General features: G+C 47.7%; 1 protein-coding gene, 1 long non-coding RNA gene and 1 pseudogene across 2 annotated transcripts; 1 reads left to right on the top strand and 2 right to left on the bottom strand.

Moving 5' to 3' along the window:
- Positions 1-1,260: 1,260 nt before the first annotated feature.
- On the top strand, positions 1,261-3,289 carry LOC124700012 (protein NUCLEAR FUSION DEFECTIVE 4-like). The gene has a single exon (XM_047232214.1). It carries the CDS (start codon positions 1,320-1,322, stop codon positions 3,186-3,188), a length of 1,869 nt encoding a protein of 622 aa, XP_047088170.1. The 5' UTR covers positions 1,261-1,319; the 3' UTR covers positions 3,189-3,289.
- Positions 3,290-9,869: 6,580 nt separating this feature from the next.
- LOC124700011 lies at positions 9,870-12,439 on the bottom strand. The gene is made up of 3 exons (XR_007001601.1): positions 11,309-12,439; positions 11,065-11,213; positions 9,870-10,959 (listed from the first exon to the last, which is right to left on the bottom strand). It is a non-coding gene; the product is annotated as an uncharacterized LOC124700011 (long non-coding RNA).
- A 1,563-nt stretch (positions 12,440-14,002) lies between these two features.
- On the bottom strand, positions 14,003-16,450 carry LOC124697007 (annotated as a pseudogene).
- Positions 16,451-19,849: the final 3,399 nt, after the last annotated feature.

The following is a 19,849-nucleotide window of genomic DNA, read 5'->3' as shown; positions in this document are numbered from 1 at the left end:
GCGTTGTCGAGATCCTCGCCGAGACCCGCCGACAGGGTGGAGAGCATGATCTTGTCATCGATCGGAAACTCCAAGTTACGGAGCTCGTCGGAGAGGCTCTTCAGCTTGAGAGCGTACTCGTCGAGAGACAGGTCGTTCTGGTGGGTGCCGAAGAACTCCTGCTGGAGGAAAGTGACCCGCTGGATTTTGTTGTCGGTGAAGAGGCCGGTGATCTTAGCCCAGACCGTGTGGGCGGAGTCGCCGTTGCGGACGACGGTGCGAAAGATGTCGTTGGATACGGTCTGGTAGAACCAGCGGATGATGGTGGCGTCGATCGCGAGCCACTCGGGGTCGTGCAGCATGGCGAGGAGGTCGATGGTGCCGTCGACGTGATCAAGGAGATCATACTCGCGGAAGAGCAGCCCGAAGTAGGTCTTCCACGGGAAGAAGTTGGCAGCGGTGGTGGAGAGCTTCACCGGCACGCGCTCGGCGATGGGGATGTCGCGGATGACGGCGATGGAGGGGCCGTCGAAGGGGTTGCTGCTGCCGGAGTGGGAGGAGTCGAAGCCGGAGCCGGAGGAGGAGAAGCCGGCCATGGCGGAAGCGGTGGTGGTGGTGGGAGGCGGAAGCGGCTAGGGCTAGGGTTGGGGAGGGGGCCGGCGGCACCCGGGGTGGGGAGGGCGGCGGCTAGGGCTAGGGTTGGGGTGGAGGCCAGAGGCGCCCGGGGAGGGGCGACGGCTAGGGTTTGGGAGGAGAGGGGCCGGCGGCGCCCAAGGGTGGGGGGGGCGGCGGCTAGGGCAGGACCCGAAGGGTCTCTAATACCATGTAGACGAGATATTGGAGATTGCACAACACCAATAGGGCCGGCTGCTCATATATATATATAGGCGGACACATGTACAATTACAGGTACAACCCTGAGAAAACACGGGGACCTATACCTATACAATATGTTACTCAACAAAATGGTTTGATGACATTTGTAGAATTGAATAGATTGGGAAAGTTTTACCCGAAGTATATGTGTTTTATGCATTTGGAGTCAACCAAGCCGACCTAATACGGGTATTGCCATTTGGAGTAGATATTAATCGAGCAATTATTGGTTCAAATATTTGGCAGGTACACGTGTGATCGGTCCAGAATTTTTTAGGAAGTATACATGGGAATCTTCTTTTCCCATTGGCCACTCAACAACCACTCTGTCCTGGACTCTTGCTGCATATAACCTGCATATATAGCCACAGCTAGTACACAAGCACACTAGCTTGGGGCTATCAATTGTTCGGCCACTTAGCTTGGAGCACGGAAGTAGGCGTAACAAGAACCCAACCCGAGCCATGGTTTTCGCCGACGGCACGGGCGTCGGCGCCCGCCGCGAGATGGCGACGATGCGTTTTGCGTCGCACGTCGTCCGCGGGCGGTGGTTCATGTTCTTTGCGTCGATCCTGATCATGGCGGCGGCGGGCGGCACGTACATCTTCGGTATCTACTCGAAGGCGATCAAGACGTCGCTGGGGTACGACCAGCAGACGCTCAACACGCTGAGCTTCTTCAAGGACGTGGGCGCCAACGTCGGCATCCTCCCCGGTCTCATCAACGAGGTCACTCCGCCGTGGGTCGTCCTGGTCTGCGGCGCCGGCATGAACCTCGTCGGCTACCTCATGATCTACCTCTCCGTCACCGGCCGCACGGCGCGCCCGCCCGTCTGGCTCATGTGCGTCTACATCGCCATCGGCGCCAACTCGCAGTCCTTCGCCAACACGGGCGCCCTCGTCACCGCCGTCAAGAACTTCCCCGAGGACCGGGGCGTCGTGCTGGGCCTGCTCAAGGGCTTCGTCGGCCTCAGCGGCGCCATCTTCACGCAGCTCTACCGCGCCATCTACGGCGCCGACAACGACGGCGCCGACCTCGTGCTCCTCATGGCTTGGCTCCCCGCCGCCATCTCGCTGGTGTTCATCCCGACCATCCGCATCATGCCTCGCGCCCGGGGCACCGCGGCGGAGAGCCGGAGGGAACGCAAGGCCTTCTTCTACTTCCTCTACGCATCCATCGTGCTCGCCTTCTACCTGCTCGTCATGAACGTGGTGGAGCTGGAGGACCGCGGGTTCCCCAAGCCCGCCTACTACGTCACCGTCATCGTGCTACTCCTCCTCATCTTCTTCCCGCTCGTCATCGTCGTCCGGCAAGAGCTCAGGAACTACCTCCAGCCGCCACTTCCGACGACCCAGTGCGTTCCGGCGGTGACCACCGTCGAAGACGACGAAAAGACAGCCGCCACCGCCACCGAGACCGAGCCCACCGAGCCGCCATCGACGTCGGCCACGTGCTTCCAGGACGTGTTCCGGCCGCCGGCGAGGGGGGAAGACTACACGATCCTGCAGGCGCTGTTCAGCGTGGACATGCTCGTCCTGTTCGTGGCCACCATCTGCGGCGTGGGCGGCACGCTGACGGCGATCGACAACATGGGCCAGATCGGGCAGTCGCTGGGGTACCCGCAGCGCAGCATCGCCACGCTGGTGTCCCTGGTCAGCATCTGGAACTACGCCGGGCGCGTGGTGGCCGGGTTCGCTTCCGAGCACGTGCTGTCGAGATACAAGGTGCCGCGCCCGCTGGTGCTCACCGTCGTGCTCCTCGTCGCCTGCGCGGGCCACCTCCTCATCGCGCTGGGGGTGAGCAACGGGCTCTACCCGGCGTCGGTGATCCTGGGGTTCTGCTTCGGGGCGCAGTGGCCGCTGCTCTTCGCCATCATCTCCGAGATCTTCGGGCTCAAGTACTACTCCACGCTCTACAACTTCGGCGCCGTCGCCAGCCCCGTCGGCTCCTACATCCTCAACGTGCGCATCGCCGGACGCAAGTACGACGAGGAGGCGCTCAGGCAGGGCGGCCGCAGGGGCAAGGACCTCACCTGCGTCGGGGTCAAGTGCTTCCAGGAGTCCTTCTACATCATCGCCGCCGTCACTTTCCTCGGCGCCCTCGTTTCGCTGCTGCTCGCCTGGAGGACCAGGAACTTCTACCGCGGCGACCTCTACGGCAAGTTCAAGGAGGTCGCCATGGCGCCTACCACAGGGTCATCAGCCCCTGCCGGCGCCGATGGGCGGCAAGAACCAGCGAACGGCGCCGGTGTTGCCAAGGCGAAGGATCCTGCTTCTTCTGGCAGCGACGGCGCCGACGCCCTCGACAGTAAGATTGGTTCGTCGACTAAGTAGTAATTCCAGAGTGTGAGAGATTGGTGGAGTCAAAATAGTTGTGTTACAGATCCATGAGTGAAATCATACGGTTAAAATCGAAAGATTGTACACTGTCTTGATTGCAAATCGTGCTCAGCATAGGATACAGCGTGTTACACTGGTTACTGGTAAGTCAAACCAGATTCCGCATACCGCATACCGCATACGTAGTATATGAACGACAAGCTAAACGAAAATGGTGTAGCTAGTATTTTGGAGCTCTTGACTGACTTTAGCTACCCTTTCTCCGAGGTTACCGTAAACAGAATAGAATGCTGCATTACCACGTACTCAGCTTTCACGACCAGTCAGAGAATGGGACGCGCTGCTGACTAAGATGGCCGGTTCATGTGGTTACCGACTAGCTAGTATTCCCGTTCTTGGACGATAGAGACTCGCAGCGGCCGGCAGTCAACAGCATTCGTGGTGTTGGCAAGGATTTGGGGGCAATTGGGCCTTCAGTTCACAACTGACATCGACGGGCAAGCCGAACTGATTAAGATTAGTCCGACGTCCGGGACTTTAGGTAGAGTACCAAAACACTGCCGCAACGCGTGATCCCGAGGATTCAGATACCATCACACACAATCTTTCATTACTTCCTCCGTTTTTATTTAGTTCGTGTTCTGAGTTTAGTTAAACTTAATTTTTTCAAAATTTGGCTATAATTGTAGGGAAAAATATCAATATCCGTGATACTAAATACATATAATACAAAATTTAGTTAATCACGATTTTAATACAATAGATTTTATATTACTCTCTCCGCTTCACAAAGGTTTTCTGAGATTTGTCAAATTTTGGATGTATATGACTTTCATGAAACGGGGGGAGTACAATTGTTAATATTTTTCTAAATATTTGGTTAAATTCTACAAAGTTTAACTTTAACTAAACCAAAAACGTGAAGTAATTGTGAATGGAGGAAGTAGCGTGTTCACATGTTACATTCACGCAAGACTTTTTTTTAAAAACCTTTTCACTAGTTTTATACAGATAATTAAGTTAGTTCTAGATCGACCTATGAAAGAATGGAGATCAATATGGAGGGGATACTCAAAGCAGTCAACATGGTATCAGAGCAGCCTTTTATATATCATTGTGGTATTACATATATACAGTTAGGATTATGCCTAATACAAAAGCATACCATATACAAGTCATACATACATACAGACACTACAGGAAATCTGGTCTATGGCAACAATATTTAATGCAACAACGTAGGCGGAACCCTAACGGCGATCGACAACATGGGCCAGATCGGGCAGTCCCTGGCGCACCCACAGTGCAGCATCGCCACGCTAGTGTCCCTGGTCAGCATCTAGAACTACGTGAGGCACGTGGTGACCGGGTTCGGTGAGAGCACATGTTGTCGAGGTACAAGGTGCTGTGCCCGCTGGTGCTCACCATCTTCCTCCTCGTCGCTTGCGCGGGGCACCTCCTCATTGCCCTAGGGGTGAGCAACGGCCTCTATCGATGTTGAAACGGAGGGCACCTTATTCTTTGAAACGGGGGGAGTAAAAAATATAAAACTTTTTCAAATTACTCATATATATATATATGTAATCGTACTTTAAAAAATAGATTTTTAATTACACATGTATAGGCAATTGTGCGACTATACGTGAGTACTCACAAAAAAGAGAAAAGAGAGGCAAAATGGCATCCTTCGATCCATAATAAGTGTCAATAATTTAAACTAAAACATCGATACTTATTGTGGCTCGAAGGAGTAGAAAAATATAGAAAAAAACTAGATGAAAAATCGATCCCATAACAGCAGCACCTTGGCCCTCGTCCAAAAGATGTCAGGCCCATTACTCTAGCAGCCCAACAACAAAAAAGCCTACAAATCTTCTATACCTAAATAGGAGCCCCGACTACCGTATTTCTCTCAACATGCAAGAAGGTCACATCACTTCCTTCAGTTTCAGATTAGTTGGCATGCCATGTCAGTTTCAGATTTTACTTGATTTTCCTGTATTTTCCTTCGGCCACATCACCAGGTTTCAAAAGTGTCAACTTCATGCATCTTTTCTTCGGAGCTCATGTCGTGCGTTGTGGCCCTTTTGTCTCCTCCACACGCGTCTTCTGTTCCTATTCATCTCCCCCCCACTAGAGTAATTTCTAAAGAAACTGACGTGTTTTGTTCTCCCTCTTTATTTTCTGTTTGATTTTTTTTGTAGAAGTAACGATGGAACAGCTTTCCTTTAAGTACTGGAGCTGCACCAGAGATCTATACGTGATTTAGTTTCCTCCATCTTGGTGTTCTTGCCACTACTACAAATTCAACAATTTTAGATGTCGGAAATTCCAACGTGATTTGCAGCCACCATCATAGCATCAATGACGACCATCATGCGCGGGTATCACATGTGTATGGTGTATGCCTTCGTTGCTGCACCAAGTTCACCTCCTTCTCGGCCAATCTACCTGGCCGCCCTCACCGGATGGGTACAACTTGTAGAAATTATAGAACTCTAAAATTTGTTTCGTTTATTTCGTCCCAAGCCTACCAGCGACGGGTCTCGCTCCGCTCGTCAGAAGTTAGCATCTCTTTAGTATATGAATTTGGATCCTAATATAACAAACTTAACCTCGGGATAAATTCCATCTTGTAGCATGACCTTCAACAATCTCCTGAACAACAAAGAAAAACACTTGCTGGCGCAACAACCACTTGGGCTAAACATTTATACAACCAAGCTCGAGCAAAGATCAAACTTGGAAACATGAACCGGCTTTGTCATCATATCAGCAGGATTATCATGAGTACTTATCTTGCATTCATTTAGTTTACCTTGTGCAACGATGTCGCGAACATAATGGTACTTGACATCAACGTGCTTCGTATCCTCCAACGGTGTAGACACCTCCGTAGAGAGGTGCGACGACCATTTTTTCGAAAATGGGCACTTTATTACTTAACGTAATGGACCCGGCCTGTGCATAGCTAGGGTGCACACAACCGCACCAAAATTTGTTACAAACCACACTGATGTTCGAAAAAGACAACAAAGTTCATGGAAGATAAAAGACTAGCTAGGTGGATCCAGCCGAAGGTCACGCTACCACCCATGTTGGGAAAAAATATCCCTCGTCGCGTCCTCCAACCGTGAAGCGACGACCATAAACGGAGTAAAATCGTATATCGATAGATGACCTACATAAGAGAAGAATTTTTATAATTTAAAACATTATCCTTCCTACATAGCCATAGCGACCATAAGACGATAATAGCTCTCACCCTGGTAAGTAACTTGAACCTAGAATCCACCCGTTTAGCCAATTTCTGAAATGTTTGCAATCGCTCTCACCCCGTATATGGTAGAACCTTTCTAAATGATTGACCATATAGACCTCGCAAACAGACACTAGAAGAAAAGATGTTTTATTATCTCTTCTTTGTGACAAAAAAAATACATTTCGTACATCCATGCCAGTTGCATTTTGCAAAACTATTTGAGCAAAACTATAAAAATATTTCATTATTCGTCACCTCTTTTATTCAGGAAAATATTACTAATTTTTTTATTGATTGTCCCACGTTTCCCCAATGGGTGGGTCGTGTTGTCGCGCCAAAGCTTCCTTTTTCAGTCGGGATAAATATATTTCGACCTTTTTATTGCCCTCTTTTATTCCAAAAAACATACATCATTATCCGTCATCTCTTTTACTCGGAGAAATTGTTATTATCTTCTTGTATTGTTGGCCCCATAATCAACTTACGATGCATCGTGTCATCGCGCCAAAGCTTTCCGTGCCTCTTTTATCTTTACCTCCAGTATTTCAACGGTACATTCTATTCTAGTTTGCTTGGGAAAAAGTGTTGAACCATTTGTCAATAGTACGTTCTATATGGTTAGGAGAGTGGATGTACAACCCAGTCACCTAGGATCATGTTCCTAGGGATGCAAATTTGGCTTATTATCATTTTAGAAAAATAGTATAGAGATTTTTCCTACCATATTTCTTTAAAAACAAGTACGTTCTATGGCATTCCGAAGAAGAAAAATGGTGTATTGTTAGCCATTCTCATTTATCGATGAAAATTACTACGACGATCTACTTTAAAAAATACTCCATCATTCACCGTCTCTCTTTTATTTCGACTAGTACAAATGTCCGTGCGTTGCCACGGGAAAAAAATCATGTACAAAAGTTATTTTAATTACTTAATAAGTGCATATACAAATTCCAACTAAGTAGCAACAAGCATACATATATTTCTCTAGTTTTTTCTCTAACGGACGTTGTTATGTACATGGGTGCCCGAATTCTTTTTCTGATTGCTGCTTGTTTTCCACCCTCACATACATCTTCTCTACCACCATTGCGAACTTACCTAATTTTGTTGTCCCCGGCTCCCCGCACTTTGTTTTGCACCGTCATTGCTATCTTGTCTGGACTTCGCGCATCTTTATCAAATCATTGCTTTTTTCAACGGCAGATTGAAGCCCTCATCATTCTTCTAGTGAAAAGGGTAAAAAAAGATGATGTATTACCTAAATTATAAGCCTGAAGGAAACTGAGAAAAAAGGGAAACAAACATGAAATTTTGGGACAAAATGTTAACGGCAAACTGGAGATGAAAATGTCACTTGACGATAGCATTTAGAACTCCAGTAGCCTAATCTACACATGGTACAAGCATTATCAGTCCACCATAATCACTGAAGCATACTTGTAAGAATAAACACCAGTGATACGGCGACACAAATCTTGTGGACCTCATGTTCTGGCAGTCAGGCAATCAGCCACGTTGTAAGCAGGAGAAACACCACTGAGATCTGGTCGTCATCGCCCACGCCAGGAGCTCTAAGCCCTTCCTCGCTTACAGTACAGAGCAGAAAATAAGTACTACTTCTCCTTAGGATCATCACAAATGGAACTCCAGCCTTCTTTTCATTATACTTCTTTTGCTATTCCTTGTCCATGAATTTCATTAAAAAAAAGTCAAAACTAATTGTATGGATTTATGAAAATGAACTTATTGTTACTATCTCCCTAAAACAGAATGTATTGTTGTTTTCCTAATTACATTGCAATTTCAAAAAGAAATCTAACAATTTTGTGATGCTGAAGCAGAAAGGAACCTAAAAAATAATTTTAGGATTTCCTTATATTTGGACCGAAACCATATGCCTAATCAACAAACCAAGACTTGAGAAAATGCAACTTCATCACTCTTAAGTATTAGTAGAAAGTGCATTGAAATTACTTGGAGAAGTAAAACTATAAAATATATCTAATAGTATTAGTAGAAGTATTGAGAGGTTACCTGTCGACTGTTGTGATGCACAACTCAGCTGCACCTGAGCAGCTTACAATCTGTACTCTTCTTCTTGGCCTCAATAAACTCATTCCCTTCAGTAGAACCGTGTGCCAAAAAAAAAAGTCAGCTTCTCTGAACATTTTAGAAACTCATCTCAAGCATAATCATCGAAGAGTTTGAACAAAAAAAGTTACACATGCATAAGTTTTTTTTTTGTATTCAAGGACAAATTGCCGGAGAAGTTACATTTTAGAAATGTTCAACCAAAAACAATTGGTGTACTGAAAGTAGGTAACTGGATGAAGATGTTGTTCACCTGGATCAGATGGTAGCTCAACTCACAGCTTCTATTACACTTGTAAGAAATGCATATCACCAAACGAGAATGTTTGCTCGTTATTCTTTTGCTGACCATGCATCTCTGCTATGAGGAGCTTTGGTTCAAATGCTTCCTCTCGGTTGGTGCGTCCTATCCATTTATGAGACGCCATTAAAAATGGTTAAGATAACATATTTAAATCAACTTATGTTTGGCTGATACCTGTAAAATATGACATGATGGACTTGAATCTAGGAAAAACTTATACTTTTTTAGAAATAACTAATATCAAGCTGGGACCGTAGCAGCCGTCCTGCTGACCTTCATCTCTGCTGTAGTTTTTGGAGCAACTTAAATTATTTTTGGCGAACAAATAGCTGCAATATTTAAGTGAAGTTGCTAGCAGAGGTAAGTACTTGAGAATTGCAACTCAGTTCTTATCTACTGTGAAAGCATGTTACCTAATTCATTCTTAATTATAGGGGATAACATTAGATATGATATGATGAACCTATTCTCGAAGGAAGTAGGACTGCAGTTCAAAATTTTACAGATCATGTACATTGTCTATCGGCAAACCCTGGCTTTCAGTGATCTGTTCAGTTGTAGTTTTTGCTAGAACCAAAGTCATGGTCCTAACAGAGTAATAGTAGTAGAGCAGGAAGAAGAGGGTAAAGGAAACCCGCACAAAACTATTCATGTTCACTAAGCATTATAAGTTTGTTAAATTACTTCTCACATATATTTCACAATTTATCAAGAAGATTCTTTTCTATAGTTTTAAAGTTGCCATCAAATTATTTAAGCTCCATAGGCAACAATGCATAGGAGAGCAAGCAATCAATTTCGCTCATATATGAGAGAAAGCAAGCAATAGTCTATCCACATATATGACAGCATGCTATAGTTGACTTTTGTCAGAAAACTTCCTAATAAACTTATAGAATTGGAGGTAGTTTTAAAGTTTTCACCTCTTGCTTCTCTCTACCACTCTCTCTTGAAGAGTTCCAAGAACTCCAGGAGGTGATCCAGCTTGTGGAGACAACAAACATTGATGGTTCTACATTGGACCAGAGGGCCCTTGTGTTGGGAGCTAAATACACTCCATCCAACTACTATAAATTTCTGTTTGGGCAAGTTCCTGTAGATGAAGCTCTTAATGCAATTTGGTCTTCTAAAGCTCTGCCTAAACTCAAGGTTTTTCTCTGGCTACTAATGCATGATCGGCTGAACACAACTATATATGAATGGATAACCAATAAGATGATATATTTGCAATAGAGATCAACTCAAGTCTTGTTTGTTATGCCTGTTGCAATAAGATTGACTATGCCTTACTGTGAAGGTATAATATTAATCTGTTCCTCAAACAGTAGCAACTTTTCACCTAAGAGAAGTAAGAGAGCTTTAGTAGAATCTAATGATCATATGAACATTTCACTCTGAATACTAATTCCGAACCCCACACATTTTTTTCTTCAGAAATAGGAACTTGTTTGGGAAACATTTGAGTGACAAAAGTAGAAAACAAGTGATATTTATATCATGGAAAATACGCATGTGCGTTTCAACAGATCTAAAATGACCGATACCGTGTTCATCGTAGAATCATTGTAATTTGTATCACTGAAATATCATATGTTTCATTATCTGCTTTCTTTTATACCATTTAATACATGTCAGTCAGGTTTCACGTCAGAATTAGTTCCCTAGCTCCTATCTCGAAAGATAAAATTTAAAACCAACGCACAATAAATGGGTGTGTGGTAACAAAATAGGACATGAAATCACTTTCATAACCAGTCCTTTGAGCACTTAACATGACCAAAATGAAGCATGGGCTACGCTACATTTAGAACTCGCATTAAACAAAACATATGTGCTCTGATTCAACATGGTAGAAAAATTAAAGCGATTCGGTTCTGGTTCTAACCATTGATGATAGCACTTTGATGCACCTTGTGTGACTACAGTTGTGCAGCATGACCTTGTTGTTCAGCTCCATGCCAACCCTGCACTCCTTGTCTATCTCAGCATCGACCGGCCCCTTGCTCTCCACCGTGCCATCTCTTCTCCTTTAACACCAAGCAGACCTCCTTCTGCCTCCTGCCCTCGGGTCGCTGATCCAATCCAGTTTAGAAACTATAGCTTGCCTGGAGCAATTGTATTGAACATAATTGTACTCAATCCATTACAGACAAATTCTTACATAATAAATCAAGTAATATAAGGCATAGAGAATTCAAGATGGAGCAAACCTTAAGAGATAGGTCAGGCACGTGGACGCCCTTGCTGCAGCCGCCTTGGGCCTGCCGCTGATCCAAATGTCTGTGGTGACTGTGAATGTCCATGAATCAAGAAATGCATTTCCCGATCAATTTTGGCACATTGACGAAGATACTCTTCTCTACAAAGAGTGAGTAGAGTTGATGCCCTCCCATTTGCTATTTACATATTAAAGTACTAAGGAATGGGATATCAAATTGAAGAAACTATCCTCACCATTAGCCATTGCAAAATGTCAGGTGTAGATTTCCCAAACCAATATATAAGAACCACATATCCGAGAATTTTCCAAAGAAATGAACCTGAAAATGAGACCGAACAAAACAAAACCATTAGATAGGAACATTTTAGTAATGTGGGGAAATAGCTAATAGTAGTAATAGTGCAACAAGCAAATCACTATACGCGAATCCATAGAAAAACGTAAAACTTTCACCAGCCATGCCAAAATCCCAACAATGTTATTAGCCATTTATATGGTCTTATTCCGCGGTGCCTCTACCAGGTTACTAAAAAAATCCAGATATTTCATGAGTTGCATAGTATTAGTAATGTCCATAAATAGAAGTCAACTCTAAGACATCTACTTATGGACGGAGGGAGTATTAAAATTACTATAATTGCAACAAATATTTATGCAAGGACAATAATTCAGAGCATATACTATTCTATCACCCCATCTAAAACAACATATTTCCATTGAATTTAAGAAATTGATGCATGCTACATAACAGTTTACTTTGCTACTTAATCTATTTCACTTTAATATTGTTTTAAAAACTAAAACAAAACACTTCGACAATATGCTCGCATGGTTACCATATGTCGTAGTCATCACTACTTGTCAGATGCATCTATTCATTAACCTGTGTTAAATTGTTAATTATGTAGCAGGAATTCAGATGTTATTTTCTGGCGGCCCAAATGTCTAATGATTCAGTGTCATCTCTACTATAAAATTGGGACTGGAGTTGCAATACAAGAGAAGCAAAACAAAACAGTATGTTGTAGTCGACTACAGACATATCAACAGATACAATAATCAATGTACAACCAATACCATTGTTGTTGACTAAGATCTCCTGAACTTACCAAAAGAACCAAGCGTTCAAGGTGAGATAAATGTGTATGAGAAGTACTCTTACCCTTTAGGGCAAGTACGACAGGGTAACCGTATTTTACTTGTGATCTCATCACCACATCGAAATACAGAGTGCTTAAAAATAGTTCAGACTCTGACCTGAGGTCACTCGTAGGCAGTGGCATTCACTTGAAGTGAATACGCGCCGGCCGGCCGGGGACTTGGGCAGTGAATTGTTTATGGTAGTAAATCAGAAGTAGAGAGAGAGACGGCAGAGATAGACGGCAGGAGATTGATAGGCTATCATGTATGGCTTCTCGCAAGCAGTTCGAGTCAAAGCCAAATCGGGAGTTGTCGTGGATCGTGGCTATTGACCTGAAATCGGCGGCGCCTCCTTCTAATTCACGCATGCCGCGCCCGATCGGGGCCGCCGCACCTACGAGCTCGCCCCCGATTCAAACCTGCGGTCCCTCGTCCCCATGTCGCCCCATCCCCAATCGAGACTATCCATGTGGCGGGGGAGATATGTATCCATGGCAGCTTACAAAGATGGAGAATTGAATTGCTCACAAAGGAAAACAGTCCACGGGTGGCGCTGCGCTCCACTCCGCCAGGGCTCCTGCCGGCCGATCCTCGCGGTCCTCGATTGAATTTGAGCCAGAACCAGACGTGGTCGGTAGACGTGGTCTGGTTCGTGTGTGGTTATCGGCCAGGGGCGACGGTGGTGAAGGGGCACAGGCAGGGGATGTGGTGGTACGGATAGGGTTTGGGTTTCCTCGGGACCAAGCCAGAGTGACGACTGAATGAACAAGGGAAAGGAGGAAGCGGGTTTCGCTGGGCTGGGCTTTGGCCCATGTGCACGCTCGTGCGGTGAAGCAAGGCAGTCGGACGAGGCAAACCCTATACACCGACCAGGTCGGCGCGTACCGCGCGCCGCACACCCCGCGCGCGGTACGGGCCGGCCCAGTTAGGTGCGGGCTGCCTCCTTTTTCGATTTTTCTTTTCTTTTTTGTTTCTTATTTTTTCCTGTTTTCTTTTTTCTGTTTTCGTTTTTCTTTTCGTTTTTTGTTTTCTTTTTTTACTTTCATTTTTCAGATTCGAAAAATAGAAATATTTTAAAAAATTAAATTAAAAAAATGTTCAAACATGGAAAATGTTCAAATTTAAAAATCGTTCAAACTTAAAAATTGTTCAAACATTAAAAATGTTCAAATTTAAAAACCGTTTAAATTAAAAAACCGTTCAAACGTGAAAAATGTTCAAATTTTGAAAAATATTCAAAATATAAATCATTCAAATTTTAAACTGTTGAATTTAAAAATGTTCATATTTTGAAAAAAAATCTTGAAAAATAATTTCATAAAAAATGTTAGATTTTGAAAAAGAAAAATATTAATAACAGAAAAAAACAGAAGAAAGAGAAGAAGAAAAAAAACGTACCTGAGCTCATGGGCCGCGGCCCAAACTACCCGACCTGGTCGCTGGGGTGTGCGACACCTCGCACGCGCCGACCAGGTCGGCGTAGAGCAGTTCCCGTCGGATGAACCCGAAACGACGAAAAGTAATACGTAATGGCAGAAGAGGGAATACCTTCGTCCTTTTTAAGTAGTGTAGAAAACATACACTATCACCTTCTTTTACAGTGGCTCCAGCAAATAGATACTACTTCTTCATCGCATCTTTTATTTAGAGAAATTACGGGCGCGGTGCGTTGCCGCGCTACAGGCTTGCTAGTTTTTCTTGTAAAAGACTAAAAGTGCTTGACGTGTAACAGATGTTCTGCCTCCAATAAAACATGATTCATTTGTAGGAACGTCCGGCGTGCGGAATCAGGTGAGTGTGACGAGGTGGTGCAGCCATCGCGGCACCGGCGGAGCGTGGACGTGGACGACGCCCTCCAGCGCCTGCACGACCTGCGCCATGGTTGGGCGGTGCGCCTCCTGGTCCTGGATGCACCAGCACGCCACCCTGCACGCGCGCTCCAGCTCCTCATCCTGCACGTCACCGCACAACCGCGGGTCAGCCACGTGGCCAACTTCCCCTTCCACGACCTTCCCCGCAGCCCACACGGGGAAGAACTTTGACGACCCCGCTGCCTCCACCTCAGTGCCGCCATCGCCATGCCCGTAGTACTCGGTGTTGCGTAGTCCCGATATGAGCTCGAAGAGCACCATCCCGTAGCTGTACACGTCCGCCTTGGCGCTGATGGGTCGCCCCGAGATCCACTCGGGCGCGAGGTACCCGATGGTGCCCCGCATTGTCGTCAGGACGCGGCTGAAATCTCTCCCGACCAGCTTCGCCATCCCAAAGTCGGCGATCCTCGGAGACATATCCTCGTCCAGCAGGATGTTCTCTGGCTTGATGTCGCAGTGTATGATGCACTCGCGGCAGCAGTCGTGCAGGTACAGTAGCCCTCTCGCCACGCCCAGCATGATGCGGTAGCGGTCGTGCCAGCTCGGGCATGAGCTGCTGTCGCCGCCGAAGAGGTAGCTCTCGAGTGAGCCGTTGGGCATGTACTCGTAGACGAACATCTTCTCGTCTCCCGCCGAGCAGAACCCGAGGAGCCGGACGAGGTTCACGTGCTGGATGACCCCCAGCGTGCTCACCTCTGTCCGGAACTGCTTGTCGCCCTGCCAGAGACCTTCCATCTTCTTCACTGCCACTTGGGTCCTCGTGTTGTCTCCCATGTGCTTCTGCTTCAGGACACCGCGGTATACCGAGCCGAATCCACCGCCGCCCAGCCGCTCCGAGAAGTTCTTCGTAGCGGCGCGGAGGTCGCCGTAGCTGTACACGGCCAAGGAGGAGCCCTTCTCGTTTGACATATTTCTCCGGGCAAGAAGAAACCTCCAGGTTAGCAATAACGACGCGCCCAATGCTGCAACACCGGCCAATGTGATGCCAAGAACAAGCCACAACGTTCTTCCCCTTTTCCTCCTGTCTGCGCTGCGCATATCTCGCAGTCCTGATTCTGAAAGCCGGAGGTACATGTCTGACCCGGAGATGCTGGAGTCCGCGTACAGCTGCTCAAGGTTGTGGAACTCGCCGTGCCAGACGGCGCACCTGCCACCGGAGAAGGTGTAGGCCTGGCAAGAGCAGTTCTTTAAGCAAGCAGACTCACACTCTGATTCGCTCTGGGCGGCACCAACGGCAAGAGAGTCGTAAGGGAGTTTGACGTCATTGAGAGTGAGGAAACCGTCAGTGGTCGACCCGTTGCGCGCACACGTGAGCGACGAGCTCCGGCGGCACCCACCGCTCCAGTCGCTGAGCGTCCAGCTCCGCTCCGACGCTGGCGCGAATCCGGGCGGGCATCGGCACGGCGGCTGGCTCCTCTGGTCGCATACGCCGAACGAGCCGCAGAGCGCGTAGACGTCGCACTGCACGGTGGGTGCTGCCCAGAAGCATTGCCAGCTCTGGCTAGCGGGCACCCAGATGCACTGCTTGATCTGGCCGGTGAGGTCGAGCACCAGGCGCGTGATGGTCGCGTTGTTGTAGAGCGTGTGGATCACGCTCCGGTATGCCGGCGTCTCGATGTACGTATCGTTGAACAGGACGTTGGTGGTGGCCTCCGGCAGCCTGGCGAAGACGTGGCCCGTCCAGACACCGGTCCGCCAGTAGGTGCGGGACCGGTTCCACATGAGCAAGAACTCTCTGCTACCGTCGGGGTTCACCGTCTCGCAGAACATCCCCGGCGAAGGGTCCTGGGCGTTCCGCCAGGACGTCAGCGTCTGGTACTCGCCGGTGAGCTTGTTCTCCCCAAGCCACGCCTGGGGCACATGCGTGTCCGTCGGGTGGTCAAAGCTCTGCCACACCACGCTGGAGGAGTTGCCGCCGTCGAGAAGAACTAGGTTGCCGGTGTCGCGGATTACCGCGGTGTTTGATCCCGGCGACGACGACAGAGACTTGGAGGACATGTTCGACGACCAGACGACGGCTGGCACGGACGACTATGCGCTGGCGAGACCGACGAGCTCGAGGTTGCCGTCGTCGGCGGACACCCGGAGCTCGGCGGAGGCGACAGTGGACAGGGGACTCGCGCGGTTGCCGACCCAGATGACGGTCTGGACGGGGATGTTGCCGTACCAGATCCCGAGGTAGAACCGGCCGGAGCTGCCAGCCGGGCTGAAAAGGCCCACCTTGAACTTGCCATGTGCCGAGAGCATCGTGTCGTTGCCCCGCAGCAGCTGCCGTGCCGAGACAGCGTCCGCCGTCGCTGCTGCACACGGATCAGGGCTGAAGCTAACAGCAAGGACTGCAAAAGTGGCAATGATCAGCGACATGGTCGACCCCTTCCGTCAAATTATCAGGCGAGCTGAGAGCCTATCAAATTTGAACGAAAGTGAATAGCATTATAACATGGCACTATGGCAGAGGTAGGAATTAATATGATCTCGGCAGAGACACAGACATAATGATCGCGGCATCAGGGAAAGAAAAGACTCAAAGAATACAGATAGCGAGATCGGCGACAAGTTTCCATGGCCGGTGTGGCGTTGAACTGGTCCATCACTTAAGCGGCTGCGAGTCTTCCACGATGACGTAGTACAAAGTACAAACTGCAGGGCAGCTGGAATGAAGAAAGCTATATATAGAATGCGTATGTTAGACAATGTAATATAGGTCTTTCTCTTGTGTTTGTATACCGTACCGGCTGTGTATGGATATGCTTGGATAGGATGTACGTCTACCCTTTGAGGTCATATATTAACACGAAACCGATGCTATCTCCACGCATCGTTCGTTACAGCCCACAAACATCAATATGGTATCAAAGCTTCCTCTATCCCTGACCTAGCTGCCGATCCCACCGCCGCCGGTGTCATCAGTCGCCGCCGCCGTCACAACCAAAATCAGCGCCGCCGCAGCCTACTGCTCACGACCTACAATCTACAACCCTAGACACACATAAAATTGTCGCCGCCACTGCTCATGATCCAAAAACCCTACGATATGCCGCCTCCACAGCCAGTCTGTCACCGCCGCCTACAATAACCCACAACCCCAAAACCCTAGATCGCCGTCGCCGTCGCTGTTCCGGCCACTGCTGCCGCTTTCCACAAACCCTAGATCGTCATCATGAGCTCCTCAACCTCAACTACCGCTCTGGCCGCTGCCCTTGGTGCACCCGCTGGCCCAACACCTCACGAGATCCAACTTTCTTCTGTGGAAGGCTCTTGTGTTCCCTGCTTTCCGCGGAGCTGATGTTATGGGCATGCTCGACGGCACCAACCGCGCGCCGCCCAAGACTCTTGAGGCTTAAGATGCAGACAAGAAAAAGATCACGGTGCCCAACCCTGCCTATGGTGTATGGATGGCACAAGACCAGCAGGTGCTTCGGTTCTTGTTGAACTCGTTGTCACCGGACATCCTCTCTCATGTCATCGGCATGGACTCCACCGCCGAGGCGTGGGCAGCTATCACTGCCATGTTCGCCTCTGCCTCGAGGTCCAAGGTCCTGCACCTTCGGGGCCAGCTTCACGACACCAAGAAATTGTCCATGTCGGCGGATGCATATTTCAAAAAGATGAAGGGCTTCGCTATTGAGCTGACTGCCCTTGGCAACCCGGGGACATCCCTCGATGATCTCTATGACCAGTTGTACGCCTACGACATGCGTAATGGTGTGGAGGAGCCCGCTAGCTCCCCTTCTTATTCGTCCAATGTCGCCAAGCGCGACAGAGACTACCGCCCGCGCGGGCGCACCCCTCCTCCGCATGCACGCTCCCCTCCACGTGGACGCTCTCCTCTGCGCGGTGGTGATGGTGGCTACTGTGACCGCCGTGATGATGACCATGGCAGTTGGCGCCGTGATGAGCGCCATGATCGTCGCGATGACCGTCGTGATGACAGGCATCATAATGGCCTCCGTGATGGAGGTGGTGATCGTTACCGTCGCTCCGATGGTGGTGGCCGTTGCCCTGATCATGTCCCTACTCCCTATGTCAACACCAAATGTCAGATATGCAAGAGCCATGGTGATCATGCGAGGGACTGCTGGTGGCGATACTCAGATGACAAGAAGGATGATGGTGATCGTGGTGACAAAGGTGCTCACATAGCTGCTTCCTATGGTGTCGACACTAACTGGTACTCCGACATGGGGCCACCGATCGTATCACCGCCGAGCTAAACAAGCTTTCCACACACAACAAGTACAATGGGAATGATCGTGTCCGCACTGCTGAGGGCATAAGTATGAATGTTAGTCATATTGGTCATTCAATTTTGCGAACTCCTCATGGTTCCTTTGATCTCAAGAATATTCTCCATGTTCCTAGTGCATCTAAAAGCCTTCTATCTTTTCATAAATTTATTCTTGATAATCATGTCTTTATTGAGTTACATCATTTCTTCTTCTTCTTAATCAAGGACCAAGCAACACGAAGAATTATGTTTAGAGGCCCTTGCTATGGTGGTCTCTATCCTTTGGTGCTCAGGTTCAATGAGACTTCCAGGCATGCATTCATCACAATAAAGCCATCATCATCTACATGGCATCGCCGTTTAGGACATCCATCTTCATTTGTGGTTTAGCAAGTGATAACCCCAAGTGCAGGGGATCACCGCAGTACAATTCGATAATTATTTCAGTGTCGAACCCACTAGGAGCTGAAGGTAAGCTATCTATTCTATAAAGCTATCTGATCCCGGCAGCGTTTCCCCCGCTGATCTCCGCCGGCGGCGGCTTGCTGACTCTCTGTTTATGTGATTTTGATCGCCGCCATGGTAGCCTCAACGAAACCCTGGTGGGGTCGTATATATAGTGGTTTTTAGGTCGAAAGAAGTCGGTTCACGAAAGATCGAGGCGAAACGGACGCTCGAGGTGGGAAATGACCCTCGTGGCGCGCGCAAAGGGGGTGGGCGTGCCAGAAGCCCTCTTTCCTAGCCCGTTGACCTCCTGATGGTCCACTGTAGCTCATTTTGTCCGTCTCTAAATTTCCGAAGCGTGGCCCTGACCATGCCCTTTTTCGAGTCCCGTAGCTCCTGTAAAGTCAAAAACACTAAAAAGAGGCATTTCCTGCCAAACATATTAGAACCGGAGGAGAGGGGATTGTTTAGAAAATCCCCTAAAACATCATATAACATGGGAATAACATTATATAATATGCAAATATGTGTTAATATCCTGCAATAAAGTGCAAAGTTTATGCATGCATTTTACATGCATCAACAAGTTCTTAGAAGGAATAAAATAGCTTATACCCCAGAAAGTACTCCATACATTTGTGATCCTTGCAGTTAGCCAACAGCCACCAGCTACCATATCCGATGTCCACTAGTGTTTCTACTACTCCCTTGGAGCAAGTTTTTTCTGATGTATGGGGTCCTGCTCCTCTTTCTGTTGAGAAACATGCATATTATGTAAGCTTTATTGATGATTTTAGCAAGTTCACCTGGATCGATTTACTTAGGAAATGTTTTGATGTTTATCAAGCCTTTATAAACTATCAGCAGTTTGATAGGAAAATTGTCACTATGCAAACTGATTGGGAGGGGTGAGTATGAAAAACTTAATGGTTTCTTTCAAAAATTTGGCATCACACACCATGTCTCATGCCCCCATGCTCACCAACAAAATGGTTCAGCCGAGAGAAAACACCACCATATAGTTGAAGTGGGTCTTGCATTGCTTGCCAATGCCTCCATACCTCTAAAATTTTGGGATGAAGCTTTTCTCA

The sequence above is a fragment of the Lolium rigidum genome, chromosome 3 (genome assembly GCF_022539505.1).
Source record: "Lolium rigidum isolate FL_2022 chromosome 3, APGP_CSIRO_Lrig_0.1, whole genome shotgun sequence".
Lineage (NCBI taxonomy): Eukaryota > Viridiplantae > Streptophyta > Magnoliopsida > Poales > Poaceae > Lolium > Lolium rigidum.
The sequence above is the reverse complement of the archived record's forward strand: the minus strand, read 5'-3'. Positions and strand labels throughout refer to the sequence as shown.

Bases quoted from the DNA above. Each gene is read 5' to 3' on its own strand.
- LOC124700012 (XM_047232214.1), top strand. From the start codon at position 1,320: ATGGTTTTCGCCGACGGCACGGGCGTCGGCGCCCGCCGCGAGATGGCG.